Source organism: Microtus pennsylvanicus, chromosome 3 (assembly GCF_037038515.1).
Source record: "Microtus pennsylvanicus isolate mMicPen1 chromosome 3, mMicPen1.hap1, whole genome shotgun sequence".
Classification (NCBI taxonomy): domain Eukaryota; kingdom Metazoa; phylum Chordata; class Mammalia; order Rodentia; family Cricetidae; genus Microtus; species Microtus pennsylvanicus.
Genome location: NC_134581.1, coordinates 72,501,545 through 72,520,291, shown reverse-complemented (window position 1 = coordinate 72,520,291; position 18,747 = coordinate 72,501,545). Strand labels below are relative to the sequence as shown.

Genomic DNA, 18,747 nt, shown 5'->3' with positions numbered 1-18,747 from the left:
GCTACCCTCATCACAAAGCTTGGTACATTTTTGTGTGTGCACGCATGTGCACATGTGTACACCCATTCATACATATGTGCACAGTGCATGTGTAAAGGTCAGAGGGCAACATTTAGGAGCTGGTTCTCCCTTCCATCTGGGGATTGAATGAGGGTTGGCAGCCTTGGTCACAGGTGCTTTACAGGCAGATCTCTATGAGTTCAAGGCCAGCCTGGTTTACAAGAGATAGTTCCAGGACAGTCAAAAAAAATCCTGTCTCAAAAAACTATAAAAAAGAAGAAAGAGTTGCCATGGTCATGGCGTCACTTCACAGCAATAAACCATAAGACAAAGGTCATTCATTTTCAATGCCAGAAAACCTCTGACTGTACAGATAGAGCAAAAGTCACCAGGCTAGAGAGCATGTCCTTTCCAGCCTTCTGACAATTTCATCCTCCTAGAGGAATGAACCAGCTGGTCAGTGGTGGCACACACCTTTAATCCCAGTACTCAGGAGGTAGAAGAAGGAGGAGTTTGAGGCCAACCTAGACTACAGAATGAGATGCAGAACAGCCCCAGCTAAACAAAGAAACCCTGTGTTGGGGGGGGGGGGAGAAGAACCATGTGTGCTTAAAATTCCAGGTTCCCCTAGTGCATGTGTATGAGCACAAAGATCTCCAAGCCTCCTACAGAGATCTACCAGCCAAATGCTAGGATTACCCAGCTTTTGCTTGCTGTTTTATTTTGTTTTGTTTTGTTGTTTTAGGTTATAGTTGCTAATAAGAGTCTTTGACTATCAGTCCAAGGTATCAGGAAGAAATTATAAAGTAAAAAATAATTCTACAGCTCTATTAACCTTTACACTTGACGACTCAGAGCCCAAACTGTGTTTTTACTTGGACCTTCCTGGACACAGCTTATCCTTCAACAAGAAGCAGTGTTTAAGAATCTCCTTGCCTCATGCTCTGGTCAAAGTGATGCCCATGGTTCCATCTCCAAAACCTAGGGCCTTCTGACCTACTTAGCTTTGTCACCTCAACACAGCCTGGAGTCATCTTAGAGAAAAGTTCCCAATGAGAGATTGATATTAGATCAACAGATCAGATTGTAGGCATGTCTATGGGGTAATTGTGTTATTAACTGATATTGGAGGGCCCAGTCTACTTTGGGGCACCCATCTCTAGGCAGGAGGTCCTGGGAAGTATAAGAAAGCAACCTAAGAAGAGAAGAACGGAGCCAGAGAGTGAGCCCATAAGCAGTGTTCTTCAACGATTCCTGTCTCCAGGCTTCTTCCTTGAGTTTCTTTGATGAGTTTCCTCTGTGGTGAACTGTGACCTACAAGTATAAGGGGAAACAGTCCCTGCCCTATCCAGGATTGCTTTCAATTGGAGCATTTTATAATAGCAACAGTATAAAACTAGAATACCCTCCAAGTTCTTAGATCTTGCCTAGAATAGAGTGTAGACAGAGGCTGTTTATTTGTTCCTGGCTGCCTAGACAAAACATAATCACACAGAAACTCTGTTAATTGCAACACTGCATGCCCAATGACTCTAGTGTGTTCCTAGCTAGCTCTTACATCTTGAATTAACACATTTCTATTATTTTATATTTTACCACAAGGCTCGTGGTTTACCGGTAAGGTTCCAGGGCATCTGTCTCCTTCAGCAGCTACATGGCATCTCTCTAACTCTGCCTTCTTTTCTCCTTTATCTCTGCTCAGAATTCCAGCTTTGCCCTATTCTGCACTGCCCAAAGAAGATTCTTAGATTCTTTATTAACTAATGGCAATAAAACACATTCACAGCATACAGAAGGGAATTCCACATCAATAGAGGTCTTTCTAGAATATGACAACAGAGGATATTTCCTTTAGATAAAGTCTACACCCCATAAATAGGGGTTAGATTGCATCAGGGCTTCAAAAAGACGGTTACACAATAATTCGTCATCAGTACTTTCCAAGACAGTGTTGGCCCTATTGCAAACAACACAAGTCTCTGACATCAACAGCCCAGCCCCAGACAGGGTGGATAAGCCTAACCCATGGGTCTTTATAGTCTGCAATATCCAGAGCTGCCTGGGCAGTCAGGCCTGCATTTCTTCTTTCTGCTAGGTGAATCTTCAAGTCTAATCATCCATGAGCAGCCACCTAAACAGTAAGAGAACGCCCCCCCCTTCAGGGTTCTTTGAAGGGCAGCAGTAATAATTTGCACAAGAGAAAAGATTCAAGTCCACATTGAGAATCAGACAAGATTGCCTCCAGAGAAGTAATAAGTCCAGTGGGGGATGCTTGTCGCTAATGTCTGCACCCAAGAGATTCCACGTCACCTATAGTTTCTTCAAGCAAAGAAGCTTGCATTTACTTTGTCACTAGAAGATCCTTGGGGACGGAAGAGTTCCAGTCATTTCCCCAAGGACAAGACTTCTTAGAAATTCTAAAACTAAATCCCTCCTCTTCTATCTTGGGGATAAAAATCACAGTTGGACAAACCTGTGCACATAAAGTTTGAGCCAAAGTTGACCAGATGGGTAGGTGCTCCTATTCACCTCCTGTGGTGCAGAATCCATTAGAGATGTTTAAGACATCAACCACATCTCTATCTGAATGAACAGATCTGTCTACCTGACTAGAAGGTAAAGAGCCCTTTCCAAAATAAGAGAAAACACAGGACACATGCTGCTAGTGTTGGAATTTCCGAAGTTCAGTGAGTTCAAATAAAAGGCACATAGACATCTGTCTTCATGCCTCATTTTCATGGGTATAGATGGAGACTGGTCATTGTTTTCCCAGATGCCCAGACCCGAATAATCACACAGAAACTATATTAATTATAACACTGTTTGGCCAGTGACTCAGGCATATTTCTTATATCATGAATTAACCCATTTCTATTAATCTATGTATCACCACAAGGCTGTGACCTAATGGTAAAGTTTCTGGGTGTCTTTCTCCTCCGGCAGCCACATAGTGTCTCCTTGATTCCACCTACTCTCTCTCTCTCTATCTCTGTTCTGATTTTCTGTCTGGCTTTACTCTGTTAAGCTATTGGCCCAAACAGCTTTATTCATCAACCAATAAAAATGACACATATACAGAAGGATATCCCACATCATCTTCCCTTAGTAAAATTACAAATGCAAAAAAGTTATCAAGCAAGAATTATAGTTATAATATTTAGTCCATTTACATTTGGCAAATTAAGGAAAATACTCTATCATCCAGTCTTTGTAAATCTAAAGTTTTATATCTAGTTTATCCTTTATCATAACTAAGGAAAGCTATAACTGTCTTCAACTCTTCAAAGACCCCAGAAGGATATACCTAAGTAAACAGGAAGTGTATTATGAACAACTTACAAAGCTCTAAAATTGACAATGCGACCATGGGGAGGGGAGTGGGGGGAGACCACAAAGGGACGTTCTGGGGAGCAGTTTAAATAGACTGGAGAAGTTGCCCTGATCTCCTTTGGAGAAGGGTCAAGGTTTGGCAGGCTGACTTGACCCTCCTCGGGGGAGGAGTCAAGGTTTGATGGGCACAGGGGCGGGGCCTCTAAAGATGGAGGCCAGAGACCGGGATTTACATAAATGACTATTAATCTGTAATTTTTAATTATACATTACATTTTTAAATGAGCTACACAAACACAATATCTTAAATAAGAGCAGAAATATATATACACAGTGTAACAAAATCAACCTTAAATTTGTATCAATAAACCAAGATTCATACCAATACTAAGTATTTATATTACATCCTTCTTATTTCTTTAAGAAATTGACTGTGACCATTATTATAAACAACCCTTTTAAAATGAAAATAAACATTTATAAACAATCATTTTGGGAACTGGTCATAGTTTTCTCCAAACTGCTTTCTGGTGTTTGTTGGGTGAAGTATTTTTAGAGGTTCACAGAGACTTTTTGGGGAATCTTGTTCTATCAAACCACATTAGCCTGGAAGGAATTCACAGGTTCCCATGCTCTGTGGAAACAAAAGCAGAACCTCTTTTCCAAAGCAGCATAGCCTTAGTAGACTCAAATTTTGAAGTCAAATTACCTTTAAAATATATATGTTGGTTTAGCTTAGAAACCTCCAAAAACAAATGTCTCTCTGTAGTCAAAAATTTCAAAGAAAATGCACTAATATGCATAATCTAGACTCTGTTTGTGTTTTCCGTCTTTATGCGGCTTATTTTTTCTTTACTCCTTTAATCTATGACTGTCTGTACTCTGTAAAATTACTTTTACTGTCTCTTTAAAGAATTTACTTCTTTTTATGGGGGGGGGGGATTTTTCGAGATAGGGTTTCTCCGTAGTTTTTGGTTCCTGTCCTGGAACTAGCTCTTGTAGACCAGGCTGGCCTCGAACTCACAGAGATCCGCCTGCCTCTGCCTCCCGAGTGCTGGGATTAAAGGCGTGTGCCACCACCGCCCGGCTGAATTTACTTCTTTTTATAACTGTCTATACTCTTTCTTCTCTCTCCCAAGCCTGTGTACATTTTTTTTAACACACTGTGTCTCATTTAGAGGTCTTTTATGTCTGAGTCTGTCCTATTGTGTATCTGAAATCCTTTTCTGACAAGAAGCATTATAAAATGGTAAGCAGTGTGTTTGCAGATGGTTTTGTATAATTTTGAGCTTTACACATTTGAAAATCTGCCCAAGATCTGTGAAAGACAGTAACAAGCCTTCTCCCTAGACTCCCAGCATCTCTGTATTAGCTATTTTGGTTGTTGCTGCTGTGACAAGATGCCTGACTCCAACAACTCAAAGGATGAAAGGTGTCTTTTAGCATATTGGTTCATGTTCACATGGCTCCATATATGAGGCATGAAGGCAGAGGAGTTTCTTCATGGCTTACAGGAAGCAGAGAAAAGGAGGGTTTACATGGGAGGAGCTAGGGCAAGACATAGTCATAAGGATGCAGAGATAGAGAGACTTTTAAGCATAATGGCAGTTACTAAGCAGTTCCTCAGAGCTACCTGAACTTGGCCACGTCACATACATTTGAATGTAGAAAATATTCTGATAGTCAGAGACCATGAAAACAGGAACCTGGGCCTCACCCTGTTTTAGACCTCACTGGGTGACCTTGGTAAATGATTTAAACTCACTCTTTACCCTCACTTCACACTTCACAAAGCCAGGAAGATCTAGTTTGAATGTTTCATGAAAAGATGCCAATTCACATAAAGTATCAATGTCTACATGGAGAGAGCTCATTAAAATCTTTAAATCTATTGACTCAGAGAGGCTATAATCTTGGGAAGTTGCTGCCACCTGCATTCCCAGAGACCGCTAAACCAAATCTATCCCAAATATTTTTCTCACCCAAGACACTCGATTAGAACAATTCTTATAGACTCCAATTGAGTGATCCAGACCCAGTCACATAAAGTTAGAACAGTTTTTCTCAAAAGCCATGGTATGGAAACAAAGTATTACTATGACCAGTTTGATAGAACCTGACTAACAATGCTAAAAAGTCAGGATTTTCTTCCTGAAAGAGGATTTGAGTCTAACTTGTCTGCTTTTATGTTTTTGTTTGTTTGTTGCTGCTGTTGTTTTTAAGATTAGATGGTGAAAGCAAGAAGATCTGGAGTCTGAGGCTATCCAGGGCTACATGAAAGTCTATGAAAAACAGCAAGAAGATGGAAAGGTTGGTGATGTATTCAGACACACATAAACTCTTAGAAAGGACAACGTAAACAAGACTTGTGAAGAGGACCCCAAGGGTCCAACTGCTGTTTCCTGTGGGCTCAATGCATGTATCTGAGGCACCTACTCTTTCTGGTCCTGTTTCTATCAGAACAAGAACACAAATCCCAAGTGGCTTCAAACCTGTGACTCTCATCCTGTTAGTCTGAGATACTGTAATCCTTATTAATGTTCTTCCCTTAGCCACATCCAAGGTGGTTTCCCTTCAGTTCCCGTTTTAAGCAGTGTACTGTCCACAGAGGAATGTGCATCTTAATCTCAGTTACTGGGTCTTCACAGCAAGGCTCAGATAGAAACTCACAAGTCAGTCCCCATGGGAGTACTTACCGTCTGCTTGTCAGACTTAGACTTCCAGTGTCCCCCTCCATTACAATCATATTTCTGTACTATGCAAAGTATTCTGTCCCTCATTTCAACCTCTGCTTGACCTGGTCACTGCTGTTTTATCATCCAGACTCCTCCTTAGGGCGAAGGGCTTGAATCCCACTGAAAAGTAGTTTCTACCCTATGCCCCACAGCTTGTATCTGTGATGTGTTTTGGTGCAGGAAGGCCGCACAGTGGTAGCACCCTACTGGCCACAGAAGGAACCTGCCCATCAAGCTCACCCACTTCTTAGAAATGAGACTAAACCGGGCCTTTATATTAAAGGTATGAAAACCAAGAGTAGAGGGGTAACATTATTTGTTCTCGGGTGCTAAATCCTTTTGTGTATGAACTATGAATCCAGAGCAAAGAGTGGTTCTAAGAAGTTTTGAGGGGTATAAAGTTTTATAAGGGTGGTGTTCAAACAAGATGATTTGTCTTTTCTTACATTCATGAGCTAATGTCCAGGATCTCTACTATTAAACAGTAACTCCGCCCAGGTAATCTAACCAGAAAAAGATAGCTCAGGCTTCAGGTCAAAGATGAATGTTCAGATTAACAGAAGGAAACAATGGCTAAGGCTTCAGGATTTCTTTTTAAGTATATAGATGTGAGTTTTAAAGTAATTCTTTTTATACTTGAGAGGTGCTACAAGAAAAGGACCACATGAAAGTTGGTGGAACAACGTCTATTAGACGTTCTCATGGTTCTTAGAGGCCATTGTTTGCGAAGTGTTTTGCCTGCTCTTTGTAGTTAAGAGGAAAGGAAAGAGAACCTGCGAGGTGGCACAGCCTGGAGGAGTCACGCAGATGTAAGTGTCCTGCCTACTTCAGGTTCTCAGTGCTGCTGGTGGGCTCCAAGCTGAGAGCTAAGGGCATGACAGCAGCCGGGGGAGAACTGATATCTTAACCCAGGGTGCTACGGTGAACAGGCTACACCTTCGTGTGCTTGCCTTTCTCTTTCGCTTTGTGATGCTTGCTTTCCTCTGATTGTCTCGTAGGATTCGAACCATGAAAACGATGACCAGTCGTAAGTCACTGTGGGTGCTGCTGTTGATAGTTATCTTCTGGGTCTCTTTTACAGTTTTCAGAAACCCATCGAAGGTAGGATTTTCTCTCCTTTCCTGTTTTACTGGATACTATGTGCCTAGGAAAATGTAAGCTGCAAAGACCCACGAATTGCAATGGAGATGGGGGTGTGCTCAATATGGCTTACCATGCAGTGTTAGTGAACCGATGTAGCTGACAATTGTTAAACATGGCAACAAGTGAAGAATGTGCCCAAACCTTTCACAGATAAGCTGGGACCCAGAGCAGAGGGTGATTCTCAGAGATAGGAAAATCACAAGGGATGGCAAGCTTTATGTTCACACATATGCTTACACACAGACTTCATTCTGTACTGCTTGCGGTTAAGTGCAGCTATTGTTGTGCCTGGCCTGCAGCCTGTGCTTGCACCTGCCTTAAGGGAGCATCTGTAGGAGAGATGCATTCATGTCTATGCACTGAAATTCATGAATACATTCATGTCTATGCACTGAAACGGACCTGCCTTTTAAAAACCATGGACCATGTCGAATGGAAACCATTTCCCTCCTCCAGTACCAAGCTGTCTAAATAGCTATTCAAACTTTTCAATGTTGTTTCTGTCGCTGCAGATTTTAAGGCTTCCGTTTTATTTTGTTGGCGTTGGCTTGTCCTTGTTTGTTTTCTCTGTTCCATTGGTGGCTTTTCTGCTTTGGAGTGGGGCTTTTGGTGGTGCTGGTGGTGATGAGGATTAGTTGCCTTTAAGTGTTTGCTAGAATTCTGTTTTTGTGATTTCGATACACAGTTTCACTCTGTAGCACAGGTTAGCCCTTCTCTTAATATACAGTTCAGGCTCGGGTTCAAACTAGCAGCTGCCTTGATTTGGGTTTCACTGCTCTTAGAGAGCTGTTTTTATTATTATTATTATTATTATTATTATTATTATTATCTACATAAGGATTGGGTTCGTGCAAGCCGCTTTGCCTTTGCTAAAAATTCTAATTAGTGATTGAGAGCAGCGATCCATCTTACTGTCACTTTATTTGATGTGTTAGGATATTTTCAAACATCTTTTCAAGTAATAGAAATAGTCCCACCTGCCTTGTGTCCCGTGCCTTTCCAATGTTTCCCATGTGTCCAAGTTAGGGTTTCTATGGCTGGGATGAAACACCATGACCAAAAGCAACTTAGGGAGGAAAGGTTTGTTTGGCTTACACTCCACATTGAAGGAAGTCAGAACGGAACTCAAACAGAGCAGGAACCTGGAAGCAGATTCAGAAGCCACAGAGGGGTGCTGCTCCCTGGCTTCCTCCTCGTGGCTTGCTTGCTCAGCCTGCTTCCTTATAGCACCCAGGGCCACTGTCCAGGGATGGCACCACCCACATTGGCCTGGGCCCTTGCACATCAATCACTAATTAAGAAAATGCCCTACTGATGCATGTTCAGCCCAATCTTATGGAGGCAATTTTCTCAATTGAGATATCGCTGACAACTATAGCTTGTGTCAAGCTGACATAAAATTAGTCAGCATACCATGTTATTCCATAATCCTCACAATAACCATTCAAGAAGCATGATTATGACCTGATAGGCAGTTGCTAAAACTGATTTACAGTTATGTGCATGCAGAACCCATAGTGGCCAGAAGATGGTGTCGGATCTCCTAGAGCTGGAGTTACAGGTGGTTGTTTGCCACTGGCAACTGAACTCGGGTTCTCTTTAGGAGCAGCAAACACTGTTAACTACTCAGCCTTCTCTCCACCCCCATATCACCGCCATGATTGTCCTAGCTCTGGCTAATTGAGGATGAATGAGTTTCCCAAAAAGAAGCCATTGAACTCCCAATAGATCAGCCCCACTGTCTCAGTGGGTGGGTGCACCCCTTGCGGTCCTGACTTCCTTGCTCATGTTCTCCCTCCTTCTGCTCTTCATCTGGACCTTGGGAGCTCTGTTCAGTGCTCCAATGTGGGTCTCTGTCTTTGTCTCCATCTATCGCCAGATGAAGGTTCTATGGTGATATGCAAGATATTCATCAGTATGGCTATAGGGTAGGGCCATTTCAGGTTTCCTCTCCTCAGCTGCCCAAGGAACTAACTGGGGACATCTATTGGGAGCTCACCAAGGCCAGCTGGACTGGGACTGAAAAAGCATGGGATAAAACCAGACTCTCTGAACATGGCGGACAATGAGGGCTGATGAGAAGCCAAGGACAATGGCACTGGGCTTTGATCCTACTGCATGTACTGGCTTTGTGGGAGCCTAGCCTGTTTGGATGCTCACCTCCCTAGACCTGGATGGAGTGGGGAGGACCTTGGACTTCCCACAGGGCAGGGAACCCTGACAGCTCTTCAGACCTGAGAGGGAGGGAGAGAGGAGTGGGGGAGGAGGGGGGAATGGGAGGCAGGGAGGAGGCAGAAATTTTTTCAATTAAAAAAATATATCTAGGAAGGTGAACATCCAGACTAGCCAGTCTGGATGTTCACCTTCCTAGATATGGATGGAGGGGGGAGGACCTAGGACGTACCACAGGGCAGGGAACCCTGACAGCTCTTTGGACTGGAAAGGGAGGGGGAGAGGAGTGGGGGGAAGGGGAGAGGGGTGGGAGGAGGGGGAGAAGAGTGGGAGGAGGGGGAGAAGAGTGGGAGGAGGGGGAGGGAAATGGGAGGCTGGTGGGAGGAGGTGGAAATTTGTTTTTTTTTCTTTTCTTTATCCTACTTTTATCAATAAAAAAAATCAAAAAAAAAAAAAAAAAAAAAAAAAGATATGAAAATTAAAAAAAAAAAAAAAAAAAAAAAAAATATATCAAAAAAAAGAAGCCATTGAAAACTAGAGTTATACAGACAGTTTAAACCAAGATGTCTGTGTGTTAAACACAAGTGACCACAAAAATCTAAGAGTAACATGATTTCTATGTCTCTCATTGTTCTAAAAAAAAAGACAAAAGTGGCTAACCTGCCAAAACTCCTTACATTAAAGAACATCTTTTTCTTTCTTCTCTACTCTATTTCTTGCCCATTCAGATATGGGCTCCGTTCAAGTTGCCTGTGTCCTTCAGTGGCTGGAACTTGGTCATGAAATCCTCGTGTCCTGCAGTGCTTCCGAACCCACCAGTCTCACCGAAAGAGACAGAGCTGAGAGTCCAGGAGGTCCTGGAGAAGCTAGATCAGCAGATCCCTCCCAGACCCTTCACCCACCTCAACACCACCACCAGCGCCACACACAGCACAGCCACCATCCTCAACCCTCGAGACACATACTGCACGGGGGACAAACTGGATGTGCTGCTGGAAGCTAGGGACTACCTGGGACGCAGGAAGGAGTATGGAGGGGACTTCCTGAGGGCCAGGATATCCTCCCCAGCCCTGAAGGCAGGAGCTTCTGGAAAGGTGACAGACTTCAACAATGGCACCTACCTGGTCAGCTTCACTCTGTTCTGGGAGGGTCAGGTGGCCCTGTCTATTCTGCTCATCCATCCCAGTGAAGGGGTGTCAGCCCTCTGGAGGGCACGGAAACAGGGCTACGACAGAATCGTCTTCACTGGTCTGTTCGTCAGTGGAACCTCTCAGGTCCGCACCGATTGTGCCTTGGTTCTAAACTCAAGTGCCGAGTTGTGCCAATATCTGGATGCCCAGGACCAAGAAGCTTTCTACTGTGAGAAGCCTCCGAATGTTCCCTGTGCTGCCCTCACCCACATGCATTCAAAGAACAAGGAAGTTTCCTATCTTAGGCAGCAAGAGAGGCGCCTCTTTGAACGGTAAATAATTATTGTTTCACACGTCCAGGGGAAGGTTGGTAATCTAGCCTGCAGGATGGATTCTAAGCACATTAACTCACAGGCTACAAGAAGAGTCCTTTGAGAAGGGACCTATGAATTCTTTTGAGGATAGTGTTCATTGTCCAGGATAAGTAATCCTTATCAATGAACCCCAAAAAACACAGATTGAGTAAAAACTGAAAGAATGAAATATATGTATGTGTATTCTAATACATTTTTTTTCTGGGTCTCAATACACATACCTTCTCAGTTCCTGTCTCGCATGGACTAGGAAACAAATAGATGGAAAATAAATTCTAGCCAGGGAAATGAAATTCTCAATGAGAACTAACAGAAGGACTTGTCAGTCTGAGTTCTGGGACTTTGCTGAAGTCGAGACCACTGCAGATTAATTTCTGTATCTGTCTCTTTAAGGTCAAATATAGGTGTGGAGATAATGGGAAAACCCAATGTGATTAGTGTCTCCAAATGCAACAGTAAGTGGTTCTGTGTTTGGTGGGTGGTGCTTAACCCTGGACCCATTTAAAGGTCCTGCTCTGTTTGCTGGACTTGGCTGCTGTCTTGGATTTTTAAAGCGGGCCAAGGCACAAAGTCCATGAGTGAATGAATGGTTGTAATCACTGGGATCTTACATGCGTGCTCTGGCGACCACATATCTCACTAATCTAATCTACTTCTCAGGTAGAAGGTCTCCTGTTCATCTTACACAAAAACCTACAAAGGTCAAAACTTTCTCCCGCGTTTCTGCCTACCTCTCCTCCCATCCTCACAGCCTCCCTAGAATTCTCACTTACAAATCTCCACTATGTCATCTAGGAGTCAATTTACTACAATTCTTCTCTCTTGGTTTTTGGAACCTTTTTTTTTTTTTTTACAAAGAACTTCCACATACACATTCACTAATGTTTTTTTGTTTTTCTTTTTTTATTGGTTTTATTGAGCTATACATTTTTCTCTGCTCCCCTCTTTTCCTCTCCTCTCCCCTTCAACCCTCTCCCATGGTCCCCATGGTCCCCATTTACTCAGGAGATCTTGTCTTTTTCTACTTCCCACGTAGATTAGATCCATGTATGTCTCTCTTGGGATTCTCATTGTTGTCTAGGTTCTCTGGGATTGGCATTCACTAGTTTTTCTCTCTCTTTCTTTCCTTTAAAAAAAAAAAAAAGAAGCTCTGAACAGCTAGCTCACAAACACCACCTAAAACAGTATCTTTGCCTTTCTGAATGCACCACAAAAAGCTTGCTAGCTGCTAAGACAGTTTCCTGCATAGAAGGAAAACCACGTTTCTGATTGCAGATGTGATATGTTGTGCTTCCGAAGCAGGCACAGAGCCCTAGGCTTGACCCCCAGCACCACAAAAATACACAACCATGATTTCCAAACTCTGGGAATAGAGGCAGGAAGATGAGGAGTTTACGGCCATCCTCAGCTACACAGCAAGTGGAAGGCAAGCCTAGGCTACCTTAGACCCTGTCTCAAAGACAGAAACAGACTTAGAGCGGAAGAGGGGGAGAAATAGTATTTCTTTGGCCCCATATATATACACAAGTAACTTTATGGTATCTGTAAAAATATTAATTTACCCTTTTGGGGTGGTGAGTAACTGTGACCCCAAACCTGCTGTCTCACCACCCCAGCTTACCTCCAGGTCTCCTCCTTACCCAGAGACTAAGGTTGAACATCTGGCTTATCTTGGACCTCCAGGCCTCTCTCAATACAAACTGGCCAATTTCTAAGCCAAGTTCACCCTGACTTTATCTCAAAGAGTTCATACTTTAATGGTGACATTGAAGACACTGTGAGAGCATGTGACAAGCTCAGGAGCCAAGTGGCTTGAAACAGTCAGATGAAAGAGCTCTTGCCCTTTATAAGAACTGATGAGGCTGGTCTCACGGCAAGGCTAACAAATAGTCACATTTTACTTGAAGGCCTTTTTTATTTTAAAAAATAAAAATATTATTTTAAAAATATATTTTAAACATTTAAAAATATTTTAAAATATATTTAAAAATATTATTATTTTTAAAAAAAACCCAAGTGGAAAATCCCAAAGTTTTTTCATAATAACCACTAGTAGGCATCACTTAGGAAACTCACACCAGAGTAAAGTTTTACTGAGAACACGTGTCCCATTATAAAGATACTTTAATAAGCGTCTTTTTATTGTCACCCCACCTACACGCCTGTCTAGAGGGTTCTTTGGGAACGATGGAAGGCTCTTAAACACGGGTCAGTAGAATGCTGTTGTATCTCGCTGATTCCTTGGCAGAAGAAGCTGTTCCAGCAAAAGAGAGGTGCAAGCTCGGGATGGTACCTGCAATCCCCAGTGGGCATGTCTGGAAAAACACATGGAATCCAGCTTCCTGTAGTTTGGCTCCAATCAAAATGAAAGACTGCCTGAGAGGAAAATTCATCCATCTGATGGGTGATTCCACAATCCGCCAGTGGATGGAATACTTCAAAAGCAAAATCAACAGTATGTCTCAGTATACGCTAGTCACGTCTCTTTCGGAAACTGTGTTTTCATTTCAAGGAAGAAGAGTACAAGAAATTCCTTCCTCCTCTACCATAGTTCTATAGTTCCTAATTCCAAACCCCCAGCGTTATTCACAAAATGTTACTAGCAGTCCCTAGAACTGTGGTTCTCAACCTGTGGGTCATGACCCCTTTGAGGTTGGAAAACCTTGCCCTGGGGGCCACTTATTTGCATTATGACTCATAGCAGTAGCAAAATTACGTTTATGAAGTAGCAACGAAAACAACCTTATGAATGGGGGCCATCACAACATGAGGGACTGTACTAAGGGGTCGCAGCATTAGAAACGTAGAGAACCACATGATCTAGAACAATGTCCATTATCCCTAGCATTTATTTTGAATGAAATAAAGTAAGCAATGACAAGTATTTATCACACTACAAGGCACACCGACACACAGGAAGTACTCAGAAAGCAACGGCAATGGGAACTATTATCAGAATTGGGGCTAGAATCTATCTGTAAGAAGCCTAGTTCATCGCCATAGTACTGGTGACCTGTACTATGTCAGATTCTAGTATTCCATCTGAGCTAAACTACATTCTAAACCATCACTTTCTGCTCTTCTACGTCCTTGGGCCCTGGATCTTGTCACTGAAGACAAAGTTGAGGCTATGGCTCCATACTGTGAGACCAATCTCGCGGTCTCCAATCTTAAAGCAACTGATCCTCTCAACGAAGAGGCTGAAATTGGTAAGGCCTGGACTCTAAGTTATAACAAAGTCAATAGAGAGGACACGTTAGATCCAGACTTCTGGTAAACAATCGGCCCCTCGTAACTTTGTCTCTCTCGGCTTCAAAGTCGAGAGTCTAGGGACAACTTTACCATCACACAGTTGGACGTTGCTGTTTTCTTAGGTCATGCAGCATCCTGGGGTTTTGAGTGACGCTCCCCTCTTAGTGTGTAAGTTATAGTGAGGTGACATCATTGTGTATTTTATGCAAAGTTAAATTCTGGAGCCAGAATGTGCTTTGGAAAAGAGAACTGGAGTGAGTTGGAAGCAAGGGAGACCCTTGTCCCCAGAACGTCCCCAGCATCTCTTTTGCAGCCTTACTCTCTGGCTTAAGACTTCTAAATCAGCCCTTCTCAACAAAGACATCCACAAGGCATCCATGATCTCTGAGCACATCTTTTCTCAGAAGCTGTAGCCATAAAGCAACTCACCTTGATATTTTGATAAGAATCTAATTGGCTCAATGAGACATGGTGGACTGTGTCTTGTTCTATTCTTTTCAGCAGTGTCTAGATATAAGAGATTATCTTTCTTAAAAGTTAGAGGAGATTTTAAGGCTCTTTTGGTCACAAACTGTAATCTTGGGTATTTGACATCCTGTTTTGACTTTCTTTTCTACAACATGATAAATGGGGGGGGGGGGGTGGCTATCACTGAGGTGAGTGGCTGCATCTGTCTAGAGAAATTCTATAAAGGGATCACAAATGAGCAGTCATATTACTGCTGATCATGTAGACGAGACACTTGGTGCCATTCCACTCATGAGGAAAGAACATCGAATATCGTTTTAGATTCCTGGAGTCATTCCGAGATATGCTTGGTTTCTTTTTACATGCAAGCCTCCCTTATCTATCCTCATATAAGGTCAGGGTATAGTTAACATGTCTTATGAGAACAACACGTACACTAATCGTATCATCTTCCTGTAAGGCTGAGTTCAAAGCCAAAGCCATGCCCTGCACAACTCAACTCAATCTGAATGATCTTAGAAGAAGGGAAAGTCGCTTATCAGAAAGCATTTTCAACTGTTTGAGTAGTTTTCAAAACCACTATATAACACCATGTCTTTTCTCCTATGTGTGTGGCTCGTTGATCTCTGTAACTGTGTTCTCCTTCTGTTTTGGGATTGCCTGTTTGCGGTCAGCACTGAGGTCTGTGGATCTGCATGAGACTGGAAAACTGCAACACCAACTCGCCGTGGACCTGGATGAAAAAATCAACATCCAGTGGCAAAAACATGGTTACCCCCTTATTGGCTCATTGGTCTACTCTGTCAAAGAGATAGAGAACATCGCACGGATAATTGACAGAACTGGAGGAGAGAAAAATACGGTCATCGTCATTTCTCTGGGTCAGCATTTCAGACCTTTCCCTATTGACGTTTTTATCCGAAGGGCCCTCAATGTCCACAAAGCTCTTCAGCGTCTTCTCCTGAGAAGCCCAGACACGATGGTTGTCCTCAAAACAGAAAACACCAGGGAGATGACCAGCGACGTGGAAAGACTTAGTGACTTCCATGGTTACACCCAGTATCTCGCCTTAAAGGATATTTTCCAGGGTCTCAATGTGGGTGTCATTGATGCCTGGGATATGACCATTGCATATGGCACAAATGACGTCCATCCACCACAGTATGTGGTTGGAAGTCAAATTAATATATTCTTAAACTATATTTGCTAGGAAGCACATAACTCTGAAAGTCACTCATTGAAGCTCGAAGATATGGTGAATCCTGCTGGCATGCCAGCTACCAGGATGTCCCAGTTAGTCCAAGGAGGTAGTCTGGGGCCCATGCAATCCACCCCGTTTAGCCTAACAAGGCCCTAGACTGGGCTTCTGCTTCAGCTGAAGCTAAAAAGAACCAATGAAAGGTCCAGAGCCCTGCTGCTCTTCCTCAATTGGAAGTTAGGGTTCCTGTGGGTGAGACCTTCTCCCTGCTCCTACAAGTTCAGAAAAATGAAGCAATTTTGTATACAATTTTTTAAAGGTCTTTGATTCCATCTGTAAATATTTTTGTGGAGAATTTTTACATCCATGTTCATCAGGGAAATTGATCTGTGCTTTTTTCTGGGTCGTGTCTCAGAGTTTGACATCAGGGTGACACAGACTTCATAGAATGACTTCAGTAGCATTCCCTCTGTCTGTGATTTGTGGAAGGTCTAAGAAGTGTTGGTTAGGTTTCTTTAATAGTTTCATAGTATTCAGTAGTGAACCTGTCCAGGCCTGGACTTTTCTTTGGAGACCTTTAATTACTGCTTCAATTTCATGGCTTTTTATGGATCTGCTTAAATTGTTTCTATTTTCTAGACTTACATTTTGATAGGCCATATACGTTTAGAAATTTGTCTCTCTTCTAGTCTTTACAGTTTTTTGGAATATAAGATTTTGGATCAACCAAAACAAAATACACACGGAAACACTACCGTGAAACCTAATTTTTGTATGCTGATTTTAGAATAACTAAAAAATAAATAAAATTTTAAAATGGAGAACACATTAAAGTAGGAATGAATAATAGAAAATATTTCAGTGACTTTTTTATTCTTATATATTAAATACAAAATTATAGCTTGCTTTTTCATAAATACATTATAAATTATATATTTTTGTTTGTCTTTTGGTTTCTTTGAGACAGGGTTTCTCTGTGTAGCCCTGACTATCTGGAACTCAATCTATAGGCCCAGGCTGGCCTTGAACTCAGAGATCTGCCTGCCTTTGCCTCATGAGTGCTGGAATTAAAGGAGTGTGTCACCACTGCCCAGCTTTATCTTTAGAATTTCTGTATTATCTTCATTTATTTGTAGGGGGCTATATGCCACTGTGCACGTATGGGGGTCAGAGAACTAGGTTTAGGCTTCATTTCTTCTCCTTCCGCCCTGTGGGTCCCAATGATTGAACTCAGGTTATCAGACTTGGTAGCAAGTGCCTTTACCCACCCAGCCACCTCACTGATGCTAAAGTATAGCTTTTGAAAAGAATAGAGGTGGTTAAAGAGATGTCTCAGAGGTTCTGAGCACTTACTGCTCTCCCAAGGGACCCAAGTTTGATTCCCAACACACACATGGCGAGCCACATTTCCGGGAGACTTGACGCTCTCTTCTGGCTTCCACAAGCACCAAGCATGCATGTGATACATGGACATATATACAGGCAAAACACCAATACACATTTAAAAAATATATTGGATTTTTTTATTATTATTAATTAGATTTGTTCATCTATTTTACATCTCGATTTAGTTTCCCCTCCCTCTTCTCCTCCCATCCCCTTCTGCCACCTCCCCACATCCATTCCTCCTCTATTTGTGTTCAGAAAGGGACAGGCCTCCCATGGGTGTCAACAAGCATGGCATATCAAGTTACAATAGGACTAAGCTCCTCCCCTTGCCTTAAGGCTGGGCAAGGCAACCCAGTAAGAGGAATAGGTTCCTGGAAGCCAGACAGAGCATTAAAGAGAGACCCTGTTCCCACCACTAGGGTCCCACGAGTAAATCAAGCTACACAACTGTCACACAAACAGAGGGCCTAGGCCAGTCCCATGTAGGTTCCCTAGGTGTTAATCCAGAGCCTCTGAGCGCCTATGAGCCTGGATTAGTTGGATCTGTGGGTTCCCTTATGATGACCTTGACCTTCCTGGCTTGTAAATCTTTCCTCCCCCTCTCTCCAACAGGATTCCCCAAGCTCCGCCCAGTGCTTGGCTATGGATCTCTGCATCTGTTTCCATCAGTCACTGGATGAAGGCTCTCTGATGATAATTTGGGGTAGTTACCGATCTGATTACAGGAGAGGGCCAGTTCAGGCACCCTCTCCACGATTGCTAGGAGTCTTAGCTGGGGTCATCCTTGTAGATTCATGGGAGTTTCTCTTGTACCAGGTTTTCACCTGATACCCAAAATACTCTCCCCACCAAGATATCTCTTTCATTACTCTCTCCCTCCACCCACTCCCGCAACCCAATCCCTCACGTTCCCATCCCTGCAGGGCCCCCAATCTACCCTGAGAATCTCTTCTATTTCCCCTTCCTAGGGAAATTCCTAAGTCTCTGATTTGGGCCCTCCTGGTTACCTAGCCTCTCTGGGTCTGTGAATTGTAGCATGGTTATTTTAAAAATCAAACTATTTTGCTTGCGTTCAGCAGTTCCAGCAAGATGTCATACCAACTTGCTGCTGTACTTACTAAACAATTCTTTGAATAAAGAGTCTCGTTTCCTTTTCTATGACCAACTATCGCCCTGGGTGATTTTTACGTGATAGGCTCTCCCCACCCCTCCACACCCTCCCATCCTCTCACTCCATCCCCACCCTCCCACCTCATCCCCACCCCGCACAGTCATAGAATAGCAGAATACCAAGTGAGGCTCCAGGCTCTCAAAAGTCCTTTGACTGTACTCTCCCATAGGACCCCTCTCTGTGGGATTTCAGCTGAATCTATAACCTCATCATCCAGGAGCAGGAGGTAACAGAGTGTGACACAGTGGGCGGGAGCTCAAAGACTTCGGTCCTGTTACAAGCCATAATTTTAAGACTGCATAAGTCAGGTCACCTTCTTAGACTGTGATTTTCCAAATGAAGGGATGAGTGTAAGAGTCCCAAGCACAAAACTTTGTTCTTTGTA

At 42.9% G+C, this 18,747-nt stretch overlaps 1 protein-coding gene across 6 annotated transcripts in view; it reads left to right on the top strand.

The window, feature by feature from the left end:
- Nxpe4 (neurexophilin and PC-esterase domain family member 4) overlaps positions 1 to 18,382 on the top strand; it is a 250,000-nt gene extending 231,618 nt beyond the window's left edge. For 2 of the 6 annotated variants that reach the window (XM_075966031.1, XM_075966030.1), the window contains exons 3-10: positions 5,554 to 5,640; positions 6,246 to 6,348; positions 6,817 to 6,874; positions 7,064 to 7,166; positions 10,109 to 10,842; positions 11,278 to 11,339; positions 13,133 to 13,339; positions 15,279 to 18,382. In XM_075966031.1, the coding sequence (XP_075822146.1) occupies positions 5,605 to 5,640; positions 6,246 to 6,348; positions 6,817 to 6,874; positions 7,064 to 7,166; positions 10,109 to 10,842; positions 11,278 to 11,339; positions 13,133 to 13,339; positions 15,279 to 15,814 (1,839 nt within the window). In that variant the 5' untranslated portion in view covers positions 5,554 to 5,604 and the 3' untranslated portion in view covers positions 15,815 to 18,382. Of the gene's footprint in view, positions 1 to 5,553; positions 5,641 to 6,245; positions 6,349 to 6,816; positions 6,875 to 7,063; positions 7,167 to 10,108; positions 10,843 to 11,277; positions 11,340 to 13,132; positions 13,340 to 15,278 lie in introns of those variants that run through there. The other 4 variants (XM_075966032.1, XM_075966035.1, XM_075966034.1 and 1 more) reach the window with 4 other exon arrangements.
- The last annotated feature ends 365 nt before the right edge of the window (positions 18,383 to 18,747 follow it).